Source organism: Varanus komodoensis, unplaced genomic scaffold (assembly GCF_004798865.1).
Source record: "Varanus komodoensis strain SLA01 unplaced genomic scaffold, ASM479886v1 scaffold21, whole genome shotgun sequence".
In the NCBI taxonomy this organism is placed as follows: Eukaryota; Metazoa; Chordata; class Lepidosauria; order Squamata; family Varanidae; genus Varanus; species Varanus komodoensis.
In genome coordinates this window covers 8,559,582-8,578,650 of record NW_025335589.1, presented here as the reverse complement: position 1 = coordinate 8,578,650, position 19,069 = coordinate 8,559,582, and the positions used below count along the sequence as shown (strand labels likewise).

At 37.3% G+C, this 19,069-nt stretch overlaps 1 protein-coding gene across 1 annotated transcript in view; it reads right to left on the bottom strand.

Moving 5' to 3' along the window:
• FHIP1A (FHF complex subunit HOOK interacting protein 1A) overlaps window positions 1–19,069 on the bottom strand; it is an 87,283-nt gene that overhangs the window by 12,394 nt on the left and 55,820 nt on the right. The window contains exons 6-10 of the mRNA XM_044430893.1: window positions 14,577–14,744; window positions 10,066–10,145; window positions 8,094–8,281; window positions 3,335–4,405; window positions 223–401 (exon numbers count right to left, since the gene is read on the bottom strand). Of these exons, the coding sequence (XP_044286828.1) occupies window positions 223–401; window positions 3,335–4,405; window positions 8,094–8,281; window positions 10,066–10,145; window positions 14,577–14,744 (1,686 nt within the window). The remainder of the gene's footprint in view (window positions 1–222; window positions 402–3,334; window positions 4,406–8,093; window positions 8,282–10,065; window positions 10,146–14,576; window positions 14,745–19,069) is intronic.

Genomic DNA, 19,069 nt, shown 5'->3' with positions numbered 1-19,069 from the left:
TTATCCAGTTCAATAGCACAAAGGCTCTCTAAATCGGGATTGTAAACTCTTTGCAGCAAAGAGCGGTTTTTTGTTGTTGGTTTTTTTGTTTTTGTTTTGCTTATTTTGCAGAACACCATGTACATTGATGCAGTTGATTAAAACATACATTAAAGGGTATGAAGAATTATTAACTACTTCCTATATTTAAAACAACATTGATCTTAGACAATAATGAAGTACCTGGTACAATGACCGTACACTAGGTTGAAATACCATATTGGTATTGAGCAGAAAAGAACGGAGAAGAGGTTGTGGGTAACTGGCCAAATGAGTAATGATACCAATGAGCAGCAAATTCACATGTAAGGAGTTTTCCAACATGTTTTCCAGTTTTGATAATACCACACTAATAAATGGTCCTGCAGAGTAAAAAATACAAAGATACAGTTAATTGTTAAAATACCATAGGACTGGAGAAGGGACAGGTATTTCTCATGTGCTCAAGATAGAGGTGAGGGAGGATGCTGTGTTGTGTATCACATGCTAAGCACACCAGACAATTTAGCAAGTTGGGTTAATTCTGGTTAGCCAGGGGGCATGTATACCAAAACAGACTGGAATCTAACAAAAAAGGTTGTTGCCCTCCACAACCTGCAGCAGGCTGATTCAGAAATGAACTGTATTTTTTTAAATCCCTCCCCCTAAATTTCCTGCCTTAAATCCTCAACCTCTTCCTCCCAGCTCCTTACCTACTTCTCCCCCTTCTGTCCCACCTCTTACCCACCAAATGACCCAAATGAAGCTCAATCATTGAATGGCTATGGCACATGACTTCAGCAAATGGAAGAAAGCCCTCCCTCTCCCTCCACACACACACATTTTTTCTCCTTTGGCACATGTTAGCAGTTGCCCTAGGCAAAAGTAATTTCGCGGCGGGGGAGGGGAGATTAAATCAAGTAGCTCTTTAGGAAACTGTATTTCCCAAGGGCTACTCTGGCCTTTCCTAGCATGTTTCAGAGAAAGGCAGGGGAAAACCTCTTTCTGTTCCTTCTGACCATCTATAACTTGCCATGCTTTGCTGCTATCTCATGTGCTGCTATTCCAGCCTGGCTAAGTGCAGTGGGAGGAAAGTAGAAAGTGCATAGCTCCATATATAATGGCCTCAATTCCATCTTGAGGGCACAGCTATCACTAACCCACTGGTACTTCCATGCCCATGTTTTTGCTCATCTTATGGCAGTCTTATGCTATTTTGTTTGGCTTGGAGGTATCTACAGTGTCTCTTCTTTAATTTGCTGGCTAATTGTCTGCTAAAGGACAGTTTGTTATGGCAAGCAGAGCACTTTTTTGCTTCACTTGCTATGCTTATGGTAATATTAATATCCTTAGGATCAGGTTATTCAGCCTTCCATGTTCCTTGTAAGAATCCACAGTCAACTGAGAGTTAACTTTAGTTACTCAATAAACAAGCAAACAAACAAAAAGTGTCACAGAGACAAAAGTACTGAAGCACACCACTGCTGTTGTAACATAGCCATGCTGCCCTATGCATAATCCATGAATCAAATCCAAGTTCAACCTAATCAGATTGTTTGCACCCTTTTCTAAAGTATAGTCATGTTCTTGCAAGACATGATCTTCCATTTTTTTAAAGACACACATATAAAACAATCTCTTCATCATCTTCCTTTTTAGATAAATGTGATGATGGGTGTTACTGCTAATGGAAACCATGTGAAAGACACTAAGAAAAAAATATAGAAGCACGGTAATTGAATAGTGAACTGTTCTGCAAATTGATATACTGTTTGGCTGGAAAGGGGCTTTTACTGCACAGATGACCTAACCATGATACATATAAATGGCCTTATCACCACTAAGCTAGTTTCAAGTACTGTACCTTGTTACATGAAGACTCTCAGGTGACAAGTAGAGGTTTACAAGCTAAGCAAGTAGTACAGACTAATTGGATCAAAATTAATGATGTTATACAAAACTCACCATGCAAGCACAGACATAAAACTAATTGGGGTCCTATTCATAATAAAAGTTTTATTTGTCACATTACATTCCCATTACTGAAATGCTGATTGTGTCATTGTTGGTGGATGAATGGATTGGGGCTTGCCTTGCATGCCTTATTAGACAGAAAGGATGCTATTTCTCTCAACAAACCTAAAATATTAGTGCCACATACAAAGATCTGTTTACATCCACAGTGTCTTCTGGGGAGAATAATCTGTGCATTCCCCTAACAGGGAAACTTGGTTTCAATGATATAATCTTACAGAAAGAAATCCAAGTGTTAAGCTAATTATCTTGTGCATTGTCATACAACTGTACAGCAGAATGAAAACTGTTTCTAGACCAGATTAATACATCTGATAGCAATATGCTCATAATCCAGTTTAAATGATGGATGAAGCTATTTGACACATTGCCACAATTCACATGCTCTTCATCCCCCCTACCCCTGCCATATTATCTGGACAATTCCTCTCATGTTTATATTATCCAGCTATAACAGATAAGTGTTGATGTAACATTATTTTAAATTAAGGAGTAACACAAAACGAGCATTTGCTTAAATAAATAAATATTTGGTTGTCATTATAAGCACATATTTGACACTTCCAACTACCACTATTCTTGGAAATATTATTTGTTTTTTATTTTTTCTAATACAGTTAATCATTGTATCCTAGAATACCAGGATATAAGATGTTCAGAATAAAGTATGTTCCAATAGCTACAAAAAATACACAAGTAACAACCACTATTGCTAAACCAAAATTCAGTGTACCTTGCTATTACTGCTACATAACCCTATGGGTAAATGCTACACTAGAACCAAACTGATGGAATATAATGCTAGGCACACTTCATATTTGGGGAGCAGGATGCCTCAACATGTACTTAAAATGGGGCAGATGTATATAATGAATGGCAACACAGCTGCCATCTAGTGCTCAAAAGTGAAAATCAAAAGCAGCTAGCACAGGACTTCTAACCTTTATTTTCAAATAATACACAGGATTTCCATTTGTAGTTGCTTCACTAGCTCTTTCGTAGCACCTGATCTAATAGCAATATTACCCCTTCCCTTCAAATATATAGAAACATCCCCTGACATGATGTTGCTGTTGCAGATTTTCTGTACAGGAAATGTAAATCCCAAGCAATTGAAATGGTCAAAGTTCTGAAATCCAAGCCAAACAATATAGTCACAATCTTAAACATACCATGAGATACTATTCAATGTTAATATAAGGCAATGAACCTTTCCTATTTGTATGTTTTTTTCCTCCAGCCAGGACAGTATTAAAAAGTTTAATTAGTTGAAAAATCCCACCTGTAAATGGAATATTCTGCAACCTTGCAGGATTGCTGGACCATATATCTTTTGATCCAAAGGGTGAAGGCATACTTTCTGCAGATGGAGTATCAGCAGAAAAAATTTCAAAGTCTTCCTCCTCTTCCACAGGAGAGACTGAATCAGGAATAAGCAATTTAAGTTCTACCAAACCTGTAGAGCTAGAATCCAATTCTTTAATGATGTTATCACATTGAGAAATAAAATCTTCACTCTCTGGACTCAGCAACCTCATGTTAGCATTGTGATCTGGTTCTGGGGAAGTCGATTTCAGTTCCAAGTCACACTGTGTGGTTGGTTCAACAGTCTTGTTGATTTCAGTTGTTGTCTGTTTGGTCAGGTCAGAATTTTTTCCATTGTCATTTTCCAAATTTGAATACTTCCCATTGCTCTGCTCCATATTTGAATCCGATTGGGAACTATTAAGTGGACCATTGGCAGGGAAAACCTTTGGATTATCTGCACTTTGAGATTCTGACTGTAAAGCTTTTTCCTTTAGGCTGCCCACTTCCTGCACATCCTTTTGGGCACACAACCTGTAAACCATAACATCATCCTGAAAGTCTGATTCCTCTATATAGGACCCCTTGATCAACATGATTGCATTTTTCTTCATCTCCTGAATGTGCTTTGGTGGCTCCACAGGACATTGTGTTTTCACAATCCCTACATTATCATGCTGTGGAGAGTCAGATCCAGGAGAAATGCCAGTATCATAGCTATCATCCCACTCCAGCTCCAGCTGCATCTTCTCCCCCAAAGAAGTAATCTGAGGGGAACTACAATTATTTGGAGTTCTGTACTGGAGCCGGATAATGGGCTGGTCTAAGTCTTTGCCATCTTCCTCTGCCAGTGTTTGAATAAATGTACATGGATCAGGCTTTTCACCATCATATGGAGCAGACCAAACCTGGCAATCTTTCATGCAGTGGAGTATAAGAGCTTGAGCATCCCAAAGGTATTGTAGGTAACTAACATCAACAGTTTTCCCATATTCCACAATACATGTGGAGTCTGCAATACCACTCTTGGAGGACTCTTCAAGGGAACCTGAAATGAAGTAGCAAATCATAGTTAGGGTCTTCAGCAGTAATGCAAAGAAGCACCTAATGTGGATGCTTTTAAAATAATAGCTTGGTTACAAGGTTATCACCAAAGTCTATCACACTAATATATACTACCATTCAACAGAATATATATTTATGCAAAGGCAGTTGCACACTTTATTAAACCAAAGAAGGAAGATTAGGTCTTCATAGGCTAGATAACCTCCATGTGCTAATGTAGATCTTGTTTGGTCCTACCAGCTTTCTCCTGCTAATGAGAAACATGACATTTATTTCTATCCGTTGCTTCTTTGTACTCAGTTGCAGTTAAACATCATTGTTAAATTGTTCATATCATTTCATAACAATGCTTTTCTGCCTAACTAGTCCAAGGATTTTCAAGTTCCTGCGAGTTAATAGCTTGTAATAATAGGAAATAATTATTTGTGTTGCTCTTGCAAAAATTAAAACCAATATCCTATCTGAGGGGTGCAGGTGAGCAATGTGAAGCATCTTCATCCCCATTATTTTGGCAGTACTCTCTGGTGCCAATTTATATTGGCATATCCAGCTCCTATAGGGTAATAAGTTCCATATAATGTAGTTCAGAGCAAAGTGATCCCTACCAATTCACTGTCAACAAAGGCTCATCAGTCTTTGTACTTCTTTATTGGTCCAGAAAGAGGGCTAATCTACCAAGCCTTTCAGTTTATCACAGCTGGAGGAATGAACTCTACTCCATACTAGTACTACTGAATGAATACCTACTTTTGTTCTTTTCCTATTAAGAAACTGTTCTTGCAATTCTTGATCCTACTAAAGTTTAGAGACTCAGTGTTTCTGTAATACTTCAGTGCAGCAGTTTACCTTGAACAAGAAGATAAATGAAATGTGTTTCACCATTAAAAGGTGCAGTTTTTTTCATTCGTATTGCAGTGCTTCCTCCATCTGAATAAATTGTCAGCCATAAACATAGAAACAATGAGGAGGAAAAGATCATGTCACTGGTCACTGAGAAGGCAATTTCCACAAAATTTCCAATAAATCTGTTCAGTTGGCCTATGACCAATATGTCCTAAGATATTTATGATGCCCTTGTAGAAAAATACAAAAGTTTTGGGCAATCAACTCAAGTTTTATTAGTTTGCATGGATGACATTTCTTATGACAGGCTGTACTTTTAATGAATCTCAACAGAGGATGCTCCCCCCTTATTTAGATTTAATTTCCTCTTTATTTGGATTTCATTTCCTATCTCATGATGTACTTATTTTTCCAGGAATTTGAATATTACTTATGGCCCAATTGTTGTGGGCTGCTTTGTGGTATTCATCTAGGCAGGGTTGGGGATATATTTTTGTGTACTGTAGGCATATACTTATCATATTAAATTGCTTTTAGATTAAGTTTTATGGGGTTTATTTTTATTTGTACTATAGTGCCCATTATAGTTTATATTTATTTTTATGTTCATTAAGAATTTCTGTATTTGTATAAGCCACTTTTGAGACCCGCTGTGGGAAGAAAGGTAGAAATGTAATGAACAATAAAATAATAACTTTGTGAAAACAACATTAAGCTGAGAGAAAGGCATTTGCCCAAAGCTACCTTGATAAGTCTATGACAGAGCATGGATCTGAATGTGGATTTTCCATATGCAACCCACTTCTGGACTACTTACATCTCTCCTCCTTTACTCTCTCCCACCGTGAAAAGCACAGCTCAAAGATAACATTTTTCTACATGCAAATGTCTCATATGTGCATGAGTACACATTTCTAATCCTGAAACATTTTTTTTTACTTACCATTATCTCCCTTATAGGAAGGATCCCAGTAGAAAGAGGAATAAAGGCAAACAGGCAGGAAAAACTCAAAACCCCCTGTTCTACCTGGGCTGCTCCCTCCCTTCACAGGGCCATGATTAATGTTCGTTGTTTTCTAATTTTTTAAATAAGGCAGTGTTGCTTTACTTGCAACTACCTAGGTGGGAGTTTACCCTGAAAGGCTAAATAGTAGCAGTAGTAGCAACTGTTACATGCCATTAAGCCATCTCCAACTTATGGCAACACTATGAAAGCCCTTCAAAATGTTCTATCCATGACACTCCTGCCCAGCTCTTGTACATTCAAGGCTGTGGCTTCCTTTATGGAGTCTATCCACCTCATATTTGGTCTTCCTTTTCTTCTTCTGCCTTCAACTTTCCCTAGCATGGCCATCTTCTCCAGGGAGTTTTGCCTTTTCATGATGTGCTCAAAGTATGGCAGCCTCAGTTTTGTTATTTATGCTTCTAGGGAAAGCTCTGGCTTGATTAGATCAATAACCCACTTGCTCATCTTTCTGTCAGTCCAGGCTACTTGCAAAGCTCTCCTATCATCTTTCAAATGCAATGATTTTCTTCCTGCCAGCTTTCTTCACTGTCCAGCTTCACACCCATCCATTGTGATAGGGAGTACACTAGTGTAGATGATCTTGGCCTTGGTCTCCAGTGGAATGTCTAAATATAAATTCCTTTAATAAACCATCAACTAATAATTCAAACTCCTGGTAAGGCAGTTCACAACTAGCGAACGTTAGATACAGTCATTCATGAAGGACCCTCCAGAAATATGGACTAGTTCACATTGTTAGTTATTAGTACAATCTATAAAGGAAAAATTTAGAGCCAGTGTGGTGTAGTGGTTAAGAGCATGGGACTGGGACTCAGAGGATCTGGGTTCTAGTCCCCGCTCAGCCATGGAGCCAACTGGGTGACTTTGGGCCAGTCACAGACTCTCAGCCCAACCTACCTTGTGAGGATAAGATGGAGGAGGAGACGTAAGCTGCCTTGAGTCCTTTGTAGGAAAAAGGCAGACTATAAATTGAAAAATAAATAAAAAAATGGCCTATCTACAACTAATATAAATATATTAAATAGAAATCAATTTAGTGCCATTCATATAACTGAATAACTATTTTCTTCAATATAAGAAGCAGAGCAGGCATGCCTAGATATTAGCAATATTTAAAGTAATAAACCAAACCTATTCCATATGTAAGATCCCTGAAAAAACACCTTGAACAAGGTCAAAACATGTTTTGTTTTGTCTTGTCTTTTTTCAGCTTTTGGGAGAGTCTTTTGCAGAGGGTTTTCCACATGTGTAACACAAATTATATTAAGATCAGAAACTACACAAGCCTGTTAAGTAGGCATAAACACTAAAACTTTCAGATAATCTATTATAATACTATCCAAAGTCTTGCACATACCCTTGTGCAAGCAATTATAGGTTTGTGATTACATGCATTTTCCTTCTACCCCCTGCCATTTGGATCAAGCCAATGTGAATTCTAGATCTTATGCACACAATGAAAGACAATTTAGGCTGAGGAGAAAGCATGAGATCTTGACCTAGCACTCTTCAACCTACTCAATGTCATCATCATTTGGGTCACTTTTTCATCTCTAAGAGTTATTAGTGTCCTAAATGAAAATCTAATATAGTGTCCTATATTAAAACTCATATGGTAAGCAAGTGTTTCACTACTTCAAGTTAGAATAAGAAGCTAGTCAAACACTGCATGAGAGAAATGAAGACTGTAATCAGAACTTCAAGATTCTGACCATACAGTACCTGAATCCACAGGGGAGAAGAAAAAGAGGAAAAACTGAACACAAAGCTTGTTCATTCAGAAAACAAGTAAAATACTTACCTGCCCCCTGTATGTTCTTTCTCCACAAGATATAATCTTTTTCTTGCTTTTCAAAAGCCAGAGTAATCCCACTAGAGCAGCAGACTGGAGTCAAAGCAAGAAGTCTAGCAGCAGAAACGGAATACCAGTCTCTTTCCCTCACAGCCCATCTTTGGCTGAACATGATGTGATTACATGGTATCAAATACCTAAAACAACAGAGTCTTTTATTAACAAATTACAACTGCACCTTTGAGAGAGTGAGAGAGAAGAGGGAAGAAAAAGGTAGAATGAATTCTATTGGTAGATTTGCAATAGATGACCAGAAGTTTCTGGTCCTTAAGCAGGTTGCCACAACAAACCATGTTTCCTCCTCATAAATTCTTAAGAGAGGGGAAAAATTTAAGTAAACGCTGTGTGGGAACAAGAAAGTGAGGCAGTTTTCTGGTACTGAAAACAAATTCCTAGTTGACTGTGTACTCACACCCTTTTCCCTTCATTCTAAAATAATGTCTTATACTGCATTATACTGGACTCCAGTTGGGAAGGGATCCAGCAAGACAACACTGGGATTTCCAGAGATATCATCAGCCGGCCAAGATGGTTAAAAAGCAGAATATATTTCATTTACATCATTGTATTAGAATGTTTTATATTAGTTTTATATGTTTTGAAAAGTTAGTGTACTTCAAATCTTTTAAAAATATTTAAATGATCATATTCATAATCATTTTTAAAAATCTTTCCTCATAAAGAAATATATTTTTGGTTTCAAAGCAGACTTTGTCTAAAACTTTAGGCTTGCTAATTGTAAGCATTTTACACCTAACAACTATGCATAATTTCACTTTATTAAGGAGTTTATTACCTGGTGAGTACAACATACGGCCTGTGACTCTAATGTGTGAAACCGCTGTTGCAACAGAAAGCTACAGGTTCAAGGACTAGTTTTGAGCTTATGGGGTTCAGACCCCATCTCTGTGCTTATGTTCTTGGGTAAAAAAAAGTCTTATCAGTTGTTTGTTTCTGCTGTTTTGTGCCTAACCAGAAGTGACATGCCAGATAGAGCTTCTACAATCACTCTGACAAAACCCTGGAAGAATACTGAGGAATGAAGAAAGCTGGCCCTCTCAGAGCCAGTCATGTCAAGGAACACCTCAGAGCAACAGCATCCAAAAACTTTTCTTCAGTCCTACCTTTCCTAAGGAGTGGGGCTTCAAGGAAGGGAAGAGGCCTTACTCAGGACCTGCTGCTTTATTGGGAGCCACCACCTCAAAGTTCCTGGAGTACTTTGTCCCTATGACTCCTAACAGAGCAGCCACACCACTAATCAGATGCTGCATGAAGGAAGTAAGATCACAAGGAACAAAGGTTTAAACCTGCACTCCCTACAATCCCTCCCCACTGTTGCACATGAACCAGTGAAGTGGCTAGATGGAGTTAGCAAATCGGAGCATTCTGTCTCTGCTTTGCCAGGCACTACAGAATGGGCAAAAGCGGTTTGCTCCTTACTGCTGCTCACCTGTTTTCTGAGTGTAGTGGGGGATTGTCAAGGGTATCATCTTCTTTCCACAATCCTCACTTCCTCCCTCCTGCTCAGAAAACCGAGCAGTAGAAAAGGAAAAGGTGGCATATGTGTGGCACTCAGTGAGGAAATGAAAATATTTTTATGAATGGGTGTGTAGACATATATGTGTGCATGTGCATGTGTGTGCATGCATGTCTCCATGTGTGAGCAATTTCCAAATATATAAGAAGCAGAAGATATGCAAAGTCTCAGAATTCAAAACAATTATATTGTTATAGGTTGGTTTGCAATTGACAGTGATATTTACAAGTATGTGCACATACTAAAATAGCAACGTGTTTGACTGTCTCTCCTGACACTGGACACATGAGGCTTTTTCCCTCCATGTACTTACATGCAGCATACATAAGATACTATCAACGGTGAGTTTGCACTGCAATACCAAAAGAAAGGGAGAGTTTTTACCTTAAAACTAGTTGTAATATCACATCTTCACAATGCAAGCTGATAAGTGTTCTGAACAATGCCAAAGACACCACACAGAGCTGGGAAGTAATAAGCAAAGTCAAAATCTGTAACTTTCCATCCTTTCCCAGGTTACAAAATTATTTTGCATCACAGAGTAGCACACAACCCAAATCCAGGTATTGAGAAAAATTACACAGATTTTGTAATAAAACATGCATCTAATTTGGTTAGCATGCCTAAAGGTCAGAATTTGGTCAGCATTATTAAATGTAAGCATAAAGCCAGATGTAAATTACTTTGGTATCTACACAAGTATGTTTTGAACGAAAGGAAAAAAGAGAAAGATTTTCAAATAGTCAAACATGATGTTTTTCAAGGGGATCTGAAATATGATTAGCATCAAACCCATAAACATTTATATAAGAATTATTTTATCTTACTTGGACAAATGTATTATTCAGCCATACACAAGTCAATTTCTGTGACAAGCTAATCTAGCTGAAGGCATTTTTGGGAAATGGTTTACTTTCTGACAAATACAGAGAAACCACCCTGTGAATAAGCTATGCAATGTGGGTTGCTCATGATTTACCCACAATGTATCCAACAGGTAATACAACATCTGTCAAAACAACCATGGTCAGACCTGTCAAAAAACCTGCTTAACCAAAAACTTTTCTTTTGATAGCTGTCAAAAGTTCATGTTCATGAAAACCAAATGCTGGTGGGTGAGAGATATGTATCTTACCTTTCCTTACCTACAGTAGATACTGTAGAGTATCTACAGGCTCAGTGAAGCATGGAAAAGATGGATAGCAGTGAGAACTGCTGGGGCAAGCCTTAAAAGCTAAAGGATCACAACACTAAGGGAAAGACGTACTAGCCAAACCCTTTCACAATCAAAGAACTTTTCATGGCTTTTCTTTTTACAGCTCACCATTTGACAGATATCAAGACAAATATTAAGTGAAAAGCAAAGTACCAAATTAACTTATTTGTAGCTTTATTTATTTATTTAAAACTGTTATATGCCGTCACCACATGCCTTTGCTTGGTAGATGTTCACAGATGCTGTTTCCTGCATATTGACAGGATGCAGTTACCATGACATTGACAAGACAAAACTGCATTTATGTTATTTGGAGGACCACATTTGAAGACCAACCCAAATTTTTAAAATTAAAATAAAATTACAAATATATTGATGCATACTTAAGGCACCTAAAAACAGTAACAGAAAAAAGTGGTCAACTGATGACAGCAGCTCAAATGTGTAGCTTGTACAAAATCTCTCTAAACCTGAAAAGCTCGCAATAGAAATCTTTTTATGGCTCTTGTGCATTCAGAAGTGATAAATTCATATGGCTTACTTTCATAGTTCAATTTAATTATGGTCACTCAAATTCTGTTGTATAAGGGCTTCCCTAACTCAAATAAAAACAGCTCATGTTTCTCTAGCTGCAACAGGGCTTTTTTTCCCTAATGAAATGGGCAGTTTTTTCTGACCTCCAGTCAGCAAGCACTGCAGTGACAAAAGGATTCCCTTTTCCTGCCAGTTGCAGGATATCCTCCTTCATGTACACTAGGACTTGAAGTCATGGCTCATTAGATAGTTACCTATTCTGTCTGAGTAAGTGAAGGCCCTGCAGCAGACAAAATTCTATACAAATGCATTGCTTGAAGTTGTGAGAGAGAAAAGCTTGGCACTTACAGAAGGTCAACTTTACTGGGTTGGAACACAAGGTGGCATTAAATAAAAATTTATCTTAAAAGATAGCCTTCCCCACTGGTATCCTACTGAATTTCAACTCCCATCAATTCCACCTAGCTTAGCCAGTGGTCAGGAAGGCTAAGTGTTGGAGTCCATCAGATATGGATCCCCTTGGTTACCAGGTTGAATGTAAGAGTATTTTATTTATACCCTGCATTCCTAACAAAAATTGGTACTCACTAAATGGGATTCTACATGTTTGCATTCTATATTGCATTGGTGTTTGCTCTACCCCTGTCATCAGTTGAAAATATGGAAAATACATTGATCAAAATTATGAACTCACAGAGGAATAGTAAATTGATGGAGAGAAACACATATTTTTACAAACAGGTACGAGCCTAGCATGAAATGAAACAAAGGGCAAAGTGGATCTTAATTTATTTGCAAAACAAAGAGTAATATATTTTATACAAACATTTGTTAGGGCAAGAATGCTTGTGTATTTATCCTAACAAACACTACAGAACCTTTCTGTAACAACACATGGGGATTTTATTTTATGGTAGTATGTTGGAAGCTGCAGTAATAGTTTCTATACCATCTGGCATTTTGGTGGAGCTCCTGAATTTCTGGCTGACTGGTGAATTCTTCATGGTATCTGCCCCCTTTGTCAATAGAACTAAAGGTTAGGTTGCTAGCTACTAAAGCTGTCTGGGAATTTTCACAGATATGTTCTGGAGCTAGAATCACAGCAGCAAATATATGTGCCACATGCACTGCCCACTTGAAAATATTTACTTGGCTCAAGATGTCATCCTTAAGATACTAATTTAATGCACAAACTGATTGTCTGGCAATTCTGCCCATATGGTACTTTGCAGTTGTCATATACATCCTTTAGTAGGAAATAAGTGCCAGCCAAAAGGGGCCTCAGGAGGACAGCTTGCTGAATACAAACTGAAGCAGGTGTTCTTGCTTGCCTCTTGAGATTAACCTGCTTGCAAACAGAAGCTGCTATTATATTAACTATTTCTATGACATAATTATTATGTCACACATATTTTCAGGAAGGGTCCTTGGCAGCTCATTCAATACCAGGAAAATACTCTAATGTTGAATAAGCAGACAACATTATTACTGACATCATACAGATCAACCTCATTATACCAAAGCAAGGACTCATGTGGTAAAGCAAGGATTTTCACTTTTTCAACTTTTTGTCCAAATTGGGACACTGTAAAAAGATTAATTCTTGCTTGAGAAGATGCTAGTAATGTGTGGTGTTTTGTTTTTGTTTTTTAGGGAGGGAATTACTTTAAAAGTTCATGCAGTAAAATTTCAACCTGTCAAAAATATGGTGTCATTAGCATTTTATAGAACTCCCTTTTTAATGCATAGCACTTCTGCTGTTGATTACTTAACACACACATAACAACAACAACACCCAGTTAACTGAAAAAGAAAAAAAATCAAACTCCAATTCAGTTTTATGCAGCTGCAGGGCTCATTTTACTGCTGACTTCTCAGTTTTATTGTTTACATTAATGGTTTTATTGTTTTAATTGTTTATACAATTAAATTTTATTGTATTTCTATGGCTGCTTTTAATGTAGTGAGCTCAACTTGAGAGCTTGATTTAGACAAAGGATAGGATATAAACTTAAATAAATGAATAAAACAAACACAGACTGAGTATCTGAGAGGGCATACAAATGGGCACCGCCAACTCTACAATCAGGTAGCATAAAATATCATAATATTAGTTTCCTTATTTATTTAGACAGTATTATGTTCAGAAGGTTGAGAATTTAGAATTCTAAATTCAGCATTTATTTCTTAAAAATAAGTTTCAGTCTTCATAGCTGCAGAATATAAAACATTATTTGATTGACTGCATTAAACATCAAGAATGCATCAACAAAGCAAGTGAAAGCATGCTGCAAAACCAAAATCTGGGTCTTATAATATCTGTGGCAGGGAAAGCTTGAAGAAAACTACAGAATGTATGTCCAGCAAGCTTCAGATGGGAAACAACTTTCTAAATGTATCCAGACAAGAGAGAATTGGGAAATAAACCTAAAAGAGACCATTTGAGGGTTATTTATCCTTGCCACCTGGATTACATGACATGACACACCATGGCAAGCTGGGTGCCTACAAGCACCATGAAAAAAATAATACCCTCTGGTGCCTGGTACAAACCAAGAGCCTCTAGAGGTAAATTTTAGCTACAATGGGCTAACATGTCATGCAAACTAGGTGAGAGTATCTAAGGAGAAAGCGGATCTCTAGATTATTAAAAGTGCATGCAGTTTCTGGGACAGCTGAACATTGTAAATATTGCGCAGTCATTAGATGATGTCAATCTCTTAACACCATTCAAGTGTTGACTATAAAATGTTTCCAATGTGCTCTGTGGCAATCTTTCAACATTTATACAACCTGTCAAACAGCAGATTGGCACCTTCATGAGTGCAAACACCTCCTTTAGTGGTCATTTTAACTGGTCACTACAGCAACTGTATAACATTATATGAGTCAATACTCAAATTTCTTTGTTCTCCTCTTTCCACCCACTTTCCTGTTTTGTACGGAATTGTAATCCTGAAAGCAGGGACTTGTAATTCAGTACTAAACGTTTTATAAATGCTTACTGTAAGCCATATAAAAAAGCAAGCCCACTGAGAGATTAAGTAGATCCATATTAAAACTGAAAAATATTAACAACACACTTGCGAAAAACAATCTTCCATACTGAATGATAACTATGCTTCTGTTTTGTTACTCATCTCACCCGAAAAGGAGTGTTTATGCGACTTGTAAGGGTGTCCAGGATGTGTACATTCTCATGGCGATGCAGCAGGATAAACCGGAGAAAGATCTTGAGCAAAGCTGGTTCTGAAACACTGCGTAAGAAGAGATCCAAATATGCAGTTGTAGTCATTACTTCCTCCACAGTTGCCTGAAAAATGATCACAGACCATCAACCTTTCTCTGATTGTTCAGATTACACAGCCCCCACAGTGATGTTACCAGTAGATGCATATATAGTAAGCTGAATTTGTTTGTTTTTAAAATGCTAGCTGGATCCACTTAAAAACAACCCATTGTGTGTAAGTTTGAACATTTCAATTAGCTAATGAAAGTGCAAACGTCTCATTTCCATGCTGTGAAGAGAAGGATGTAAATAAGGAACCCATTCCCTAAATAATTCCAGCACTTGAGTCTATATTGAAGCTGTTATTCATTAAACACCAAAGGCCTACTATTTGGTATTCTGAGAAGGTATTCACAACAGATATACAACTTATAAATATCCTTTTGCTATCTTGTATTTTCTTTTTACCTTTTCTCTCTCTACAGTGCCACACATTTTCACCTATTGGAACAAATTCTTGTTAAAACATCGATTTCAGCTTAACGCGTACATAAGACGGCTAAATGGTAAATACATAAATAAGCAATACGGAATACCTATGTTCTGTGCTAAGGAAGGCAAAGCTCCACAAGTAAAATTTACCACAGGAAAGCTCAAGTTGTGCTTTCAGCACTTCCTCACTGGATTGTGCAATTATATTTTACATCCTAGGTGCTAGGCCTTGAGGTGACTAAAGCTATCAACTCTAGCTAGCTGCAGGGCTACCTACAGAAAGCGGTAGCTGAAAAAGTAAAACTGGCCAGCAGACAAGAATAGTGCCAAAAGTAAAATAAATGCTTCCAGAGGTATATGCCACTAGAACGGAATATATATACTAGCAAGCATATTCCCATCAGCTTCACCTGGTAAAAGTTTGTATTTATAATCTGAGATAGTGTGTTACTTTGCTAATGTAAACTTTTAAAGCATATTTATCAGCTGGTGCCTGATACACTGGTTGTGCACTGAGGGTGCAGAGTCAGCATTTTCAGAAATAGTTATGTTGCATTTAATAACATTAAAAGTACATATACAAATTCAGATGGCTCTGCCTATATAACAAGAAGCAGAAGCCCTTTAAAACTATTTTTCACTGTATAAATAAGGATATTTTTTCTTAAGAAAAAGAAGACTTCAAGCTGTCACTTAACAGCTAAGAGGATTTGAAAAGTACTCCAACAGATGGCATTTGCATAAAATGATTTAAATTACTTTTAAAATCTCCCGAGTCTTTCCATGTAGTACTTTAGCTACATATGGGGGAATATCACATCACACATAATTTTTAAAATTATTTTATTAAGAATTTTAAAAATTGTAATTGAAAGTATAGAACTTTTTCGGCTACTAACTAAATATCCTGCAATTAAGTGAAAGAGCTTCTTAGTATTTTATACTTCTGTTCTTATTTATGGATCAAATGGCAACTAAGTACAATCCTACAATATCCAGAAAATACTACCTGCAGCCTTTTATAGGTATCAGCTATCACAATTGCAATAGGAAACTTTCCACTTTCGAGAGCAATTTACTCCCTTCTTGTCTTAAGTTCAACATAAAAAGTACCGTATTTTTTGCTCTATAAGACGCACTTTTTTCTCCCTCAAAAGTAAGGGGAAATGTCTGTGCGTCTTATAGAGCGAATATGTGTGTGCAGTAAGTCTGTCAGATGTGCAGCCCATGGAGAAGTGATGGGGAATGTGCCTGTGATTATGTGCCCATTTGATTCAGAATATTTTTTTTCTTGTTTTCCTCCTCTAAAAACTAGGTGTGTCTTATGGTCAGGCGCGTCTTATACAGTGAAAAATACGGCAAGTTTTGACCATTTCCCTTTTGGATAAAAATTAACTGCCACAAACATCTATGTCTTCTGCAAAATTACAAACTTAATACATTCACTGAGTCACTGTTACTGGCTTCTCACCTTAAACTACTACAGTATAGAAAAAAATTAAAATACAGTATTATGCATTCTGTATCCTACGTGTACTGACTGTGTAGTCTCCAGCAGTATGTTATTTATGAGGCTTGTGGAATGGATTCCCGAACAAATGTGTTTACAGTCTAACCTTGATTCTAACAACAGTGTTTACACATTTTTAAAAGGGAGAAAGGAAAGCTGAGCATCTCTTGGGCCTGCATTGGATAAACACCTGTCCAGTTTGAAAAGGGTTTTCAAAACTTATTGAAATGTTCTCTCATATACACAACAAACTTAGCTACATGAAATGCAGCTGCCCTGAGCAACAACTCTGTCTTATGCTCTGATCCATCAGCCCTCTCCCATAGCTAACTTCTCTGCAAACAAATTAATTTAAAAATAGTCAAGTTCCTTCCCACATTTCAGTGCTTGAACAGAATCTGACACAAGTACAATGCAGAAAAAGCATTTGTAAGCTTTACAAGTTTCAATCGGAGAGCTAAGTGTAAGTCTCTCCATTAAAAACAATTGGGACTGCATAGACTGGCCTGGATGAAAAGGGATGTTTAGCTTCAACCAACATCCATTGGCCTGGGGAAACCGTTGATTTTTTGCCTACTTTATATCCTTCATTTTACAGTTGAAAAACAGAAAACATTCTGGTGGTCACCCCACTCTGCAAACTATGGCACAAGAGTAAATGGAGGACACTGTACAACATAGCTTCCATATAGCAGCAGCAACAACAACAACAACATGGTCTTTAGCACAAGTCAACACAATGGCATGTGCAACACATTACACTAGAAGATCATGTAAAACTAAAGGGACAGTACCTTGTACTAGTATTGTCCTAAATTTCAATTCTCATTTCCCATCCAAGAATCTGGATTCAACCCATGTAACATCTACACTAACTTTAATTTACACGTTCTCAGCAAGCATCATTTATGGTTACAAAACCTGGATCAGGTAGAACTATCCACTCTTCACGAGATCACAATATTGCTCCTGAAGGCTTAGTTTGAAATATTATGCTTTGTTTTTTCACGTTTGCATGTTTATTATAGGTTTTGCTTGTTGTTTCTGATTGTTCACTAACTATACTATGCCAATTTCAAATGAAGCAACAGATGTTTTAAAAACACCTCTTAATAAAACAGATGCATAATAAAAGTCAAGCAGAAGTCAACTAAAAACATAAGAACACAAAGGCTGCAGCAGCAGCAAAGCATCATTATTCTGCGGTAACAGTCGCAGCTGATGTCATTCACGCAGCTGGCTAAATGACATCAGGAATCTCCTTTGGGATGGTGCTTCATGGAGATGGTGTGCTCTTGAGAAAAAAAGGACTGATCTTTGCTCACGCACATAAACAACTGAATAAATAAGATAATGTTTTTCCTCGGTCCTCAGTGAATAGGGAGGGACCTAAGGGAGAAACCATCCCCTAAGGTATGTCAGCTGTACCTTTACCTAGAAAAACCTTGCCATATTTTTCATACACTGGTAATCCCTGAGGAATTATTATTTATTCCACACTGCAGTAGAGCTGGCTCTGAAGAATGGCTGGAATATACAGTTGATATAGAAAAGATGTTGTTTACCCATTGATGGGTGCATAATTTAGATGGCATATAAAAACCAATATGGACCAAGCGATCAGCTACCAGAATTTCCAGATACAATTCACAGCAAACTTAACAGCTATATACTACCTTAGGAGACTCCCTTTTGCCAAATGAAAATATTTCAGATATTTTGAAAATGACCAGATCTAAATCAAATCCATAAAAGAAGCAGTCTTCAGCTGTATATATCACACCTTTTTCTGTGATAGTGCCATAATGCTCAAATTATCTTTGCTGTCCAGTTTCTGCTAACAAGTTAAAAGCAGTTTTATTCTGCTGGATTTTTGACCATCTTTTTCAACATGTGCTAGACTTATTCTGTGTTTCAATTTCACAGCCTTCACTGACTTTGGCAATATGGTATTTTAGTTGCTGCCACTTGCAAATAGGTTTGCGCTATGAGCTACAGTTTTTGTTTTACTGTTATTGCAGTTTTTATTAGTTTAACTCACCTTGAACAACTCATTCTCAAGAGGCAATTTTAAACACACAATGAAAGCCTTGTATGTCTCAGAGATTAGAAAGTTGCTCATTTTTAAGTGGTTTTTAATCACATCCACAGATAACAAATAAAAACAGAGTTGTGAACTAACATTCTGATAATGCATCCTGCATATGTCCACTGCTAGGAAAACTGGAACAGACTACTTTAGACTACTCTCTACGCAAGTAACTCATTCCAATTTCTTATGTTACTAAGGTGCTGATACCTTTTAGAGGGACCAGAGCTCACTGGTAGAACACATAATTTGCATACCAGGCCCAATTTTTGACATCTCTAATTATAAGGATCATGTAGCAAATTACTAGAGATACAA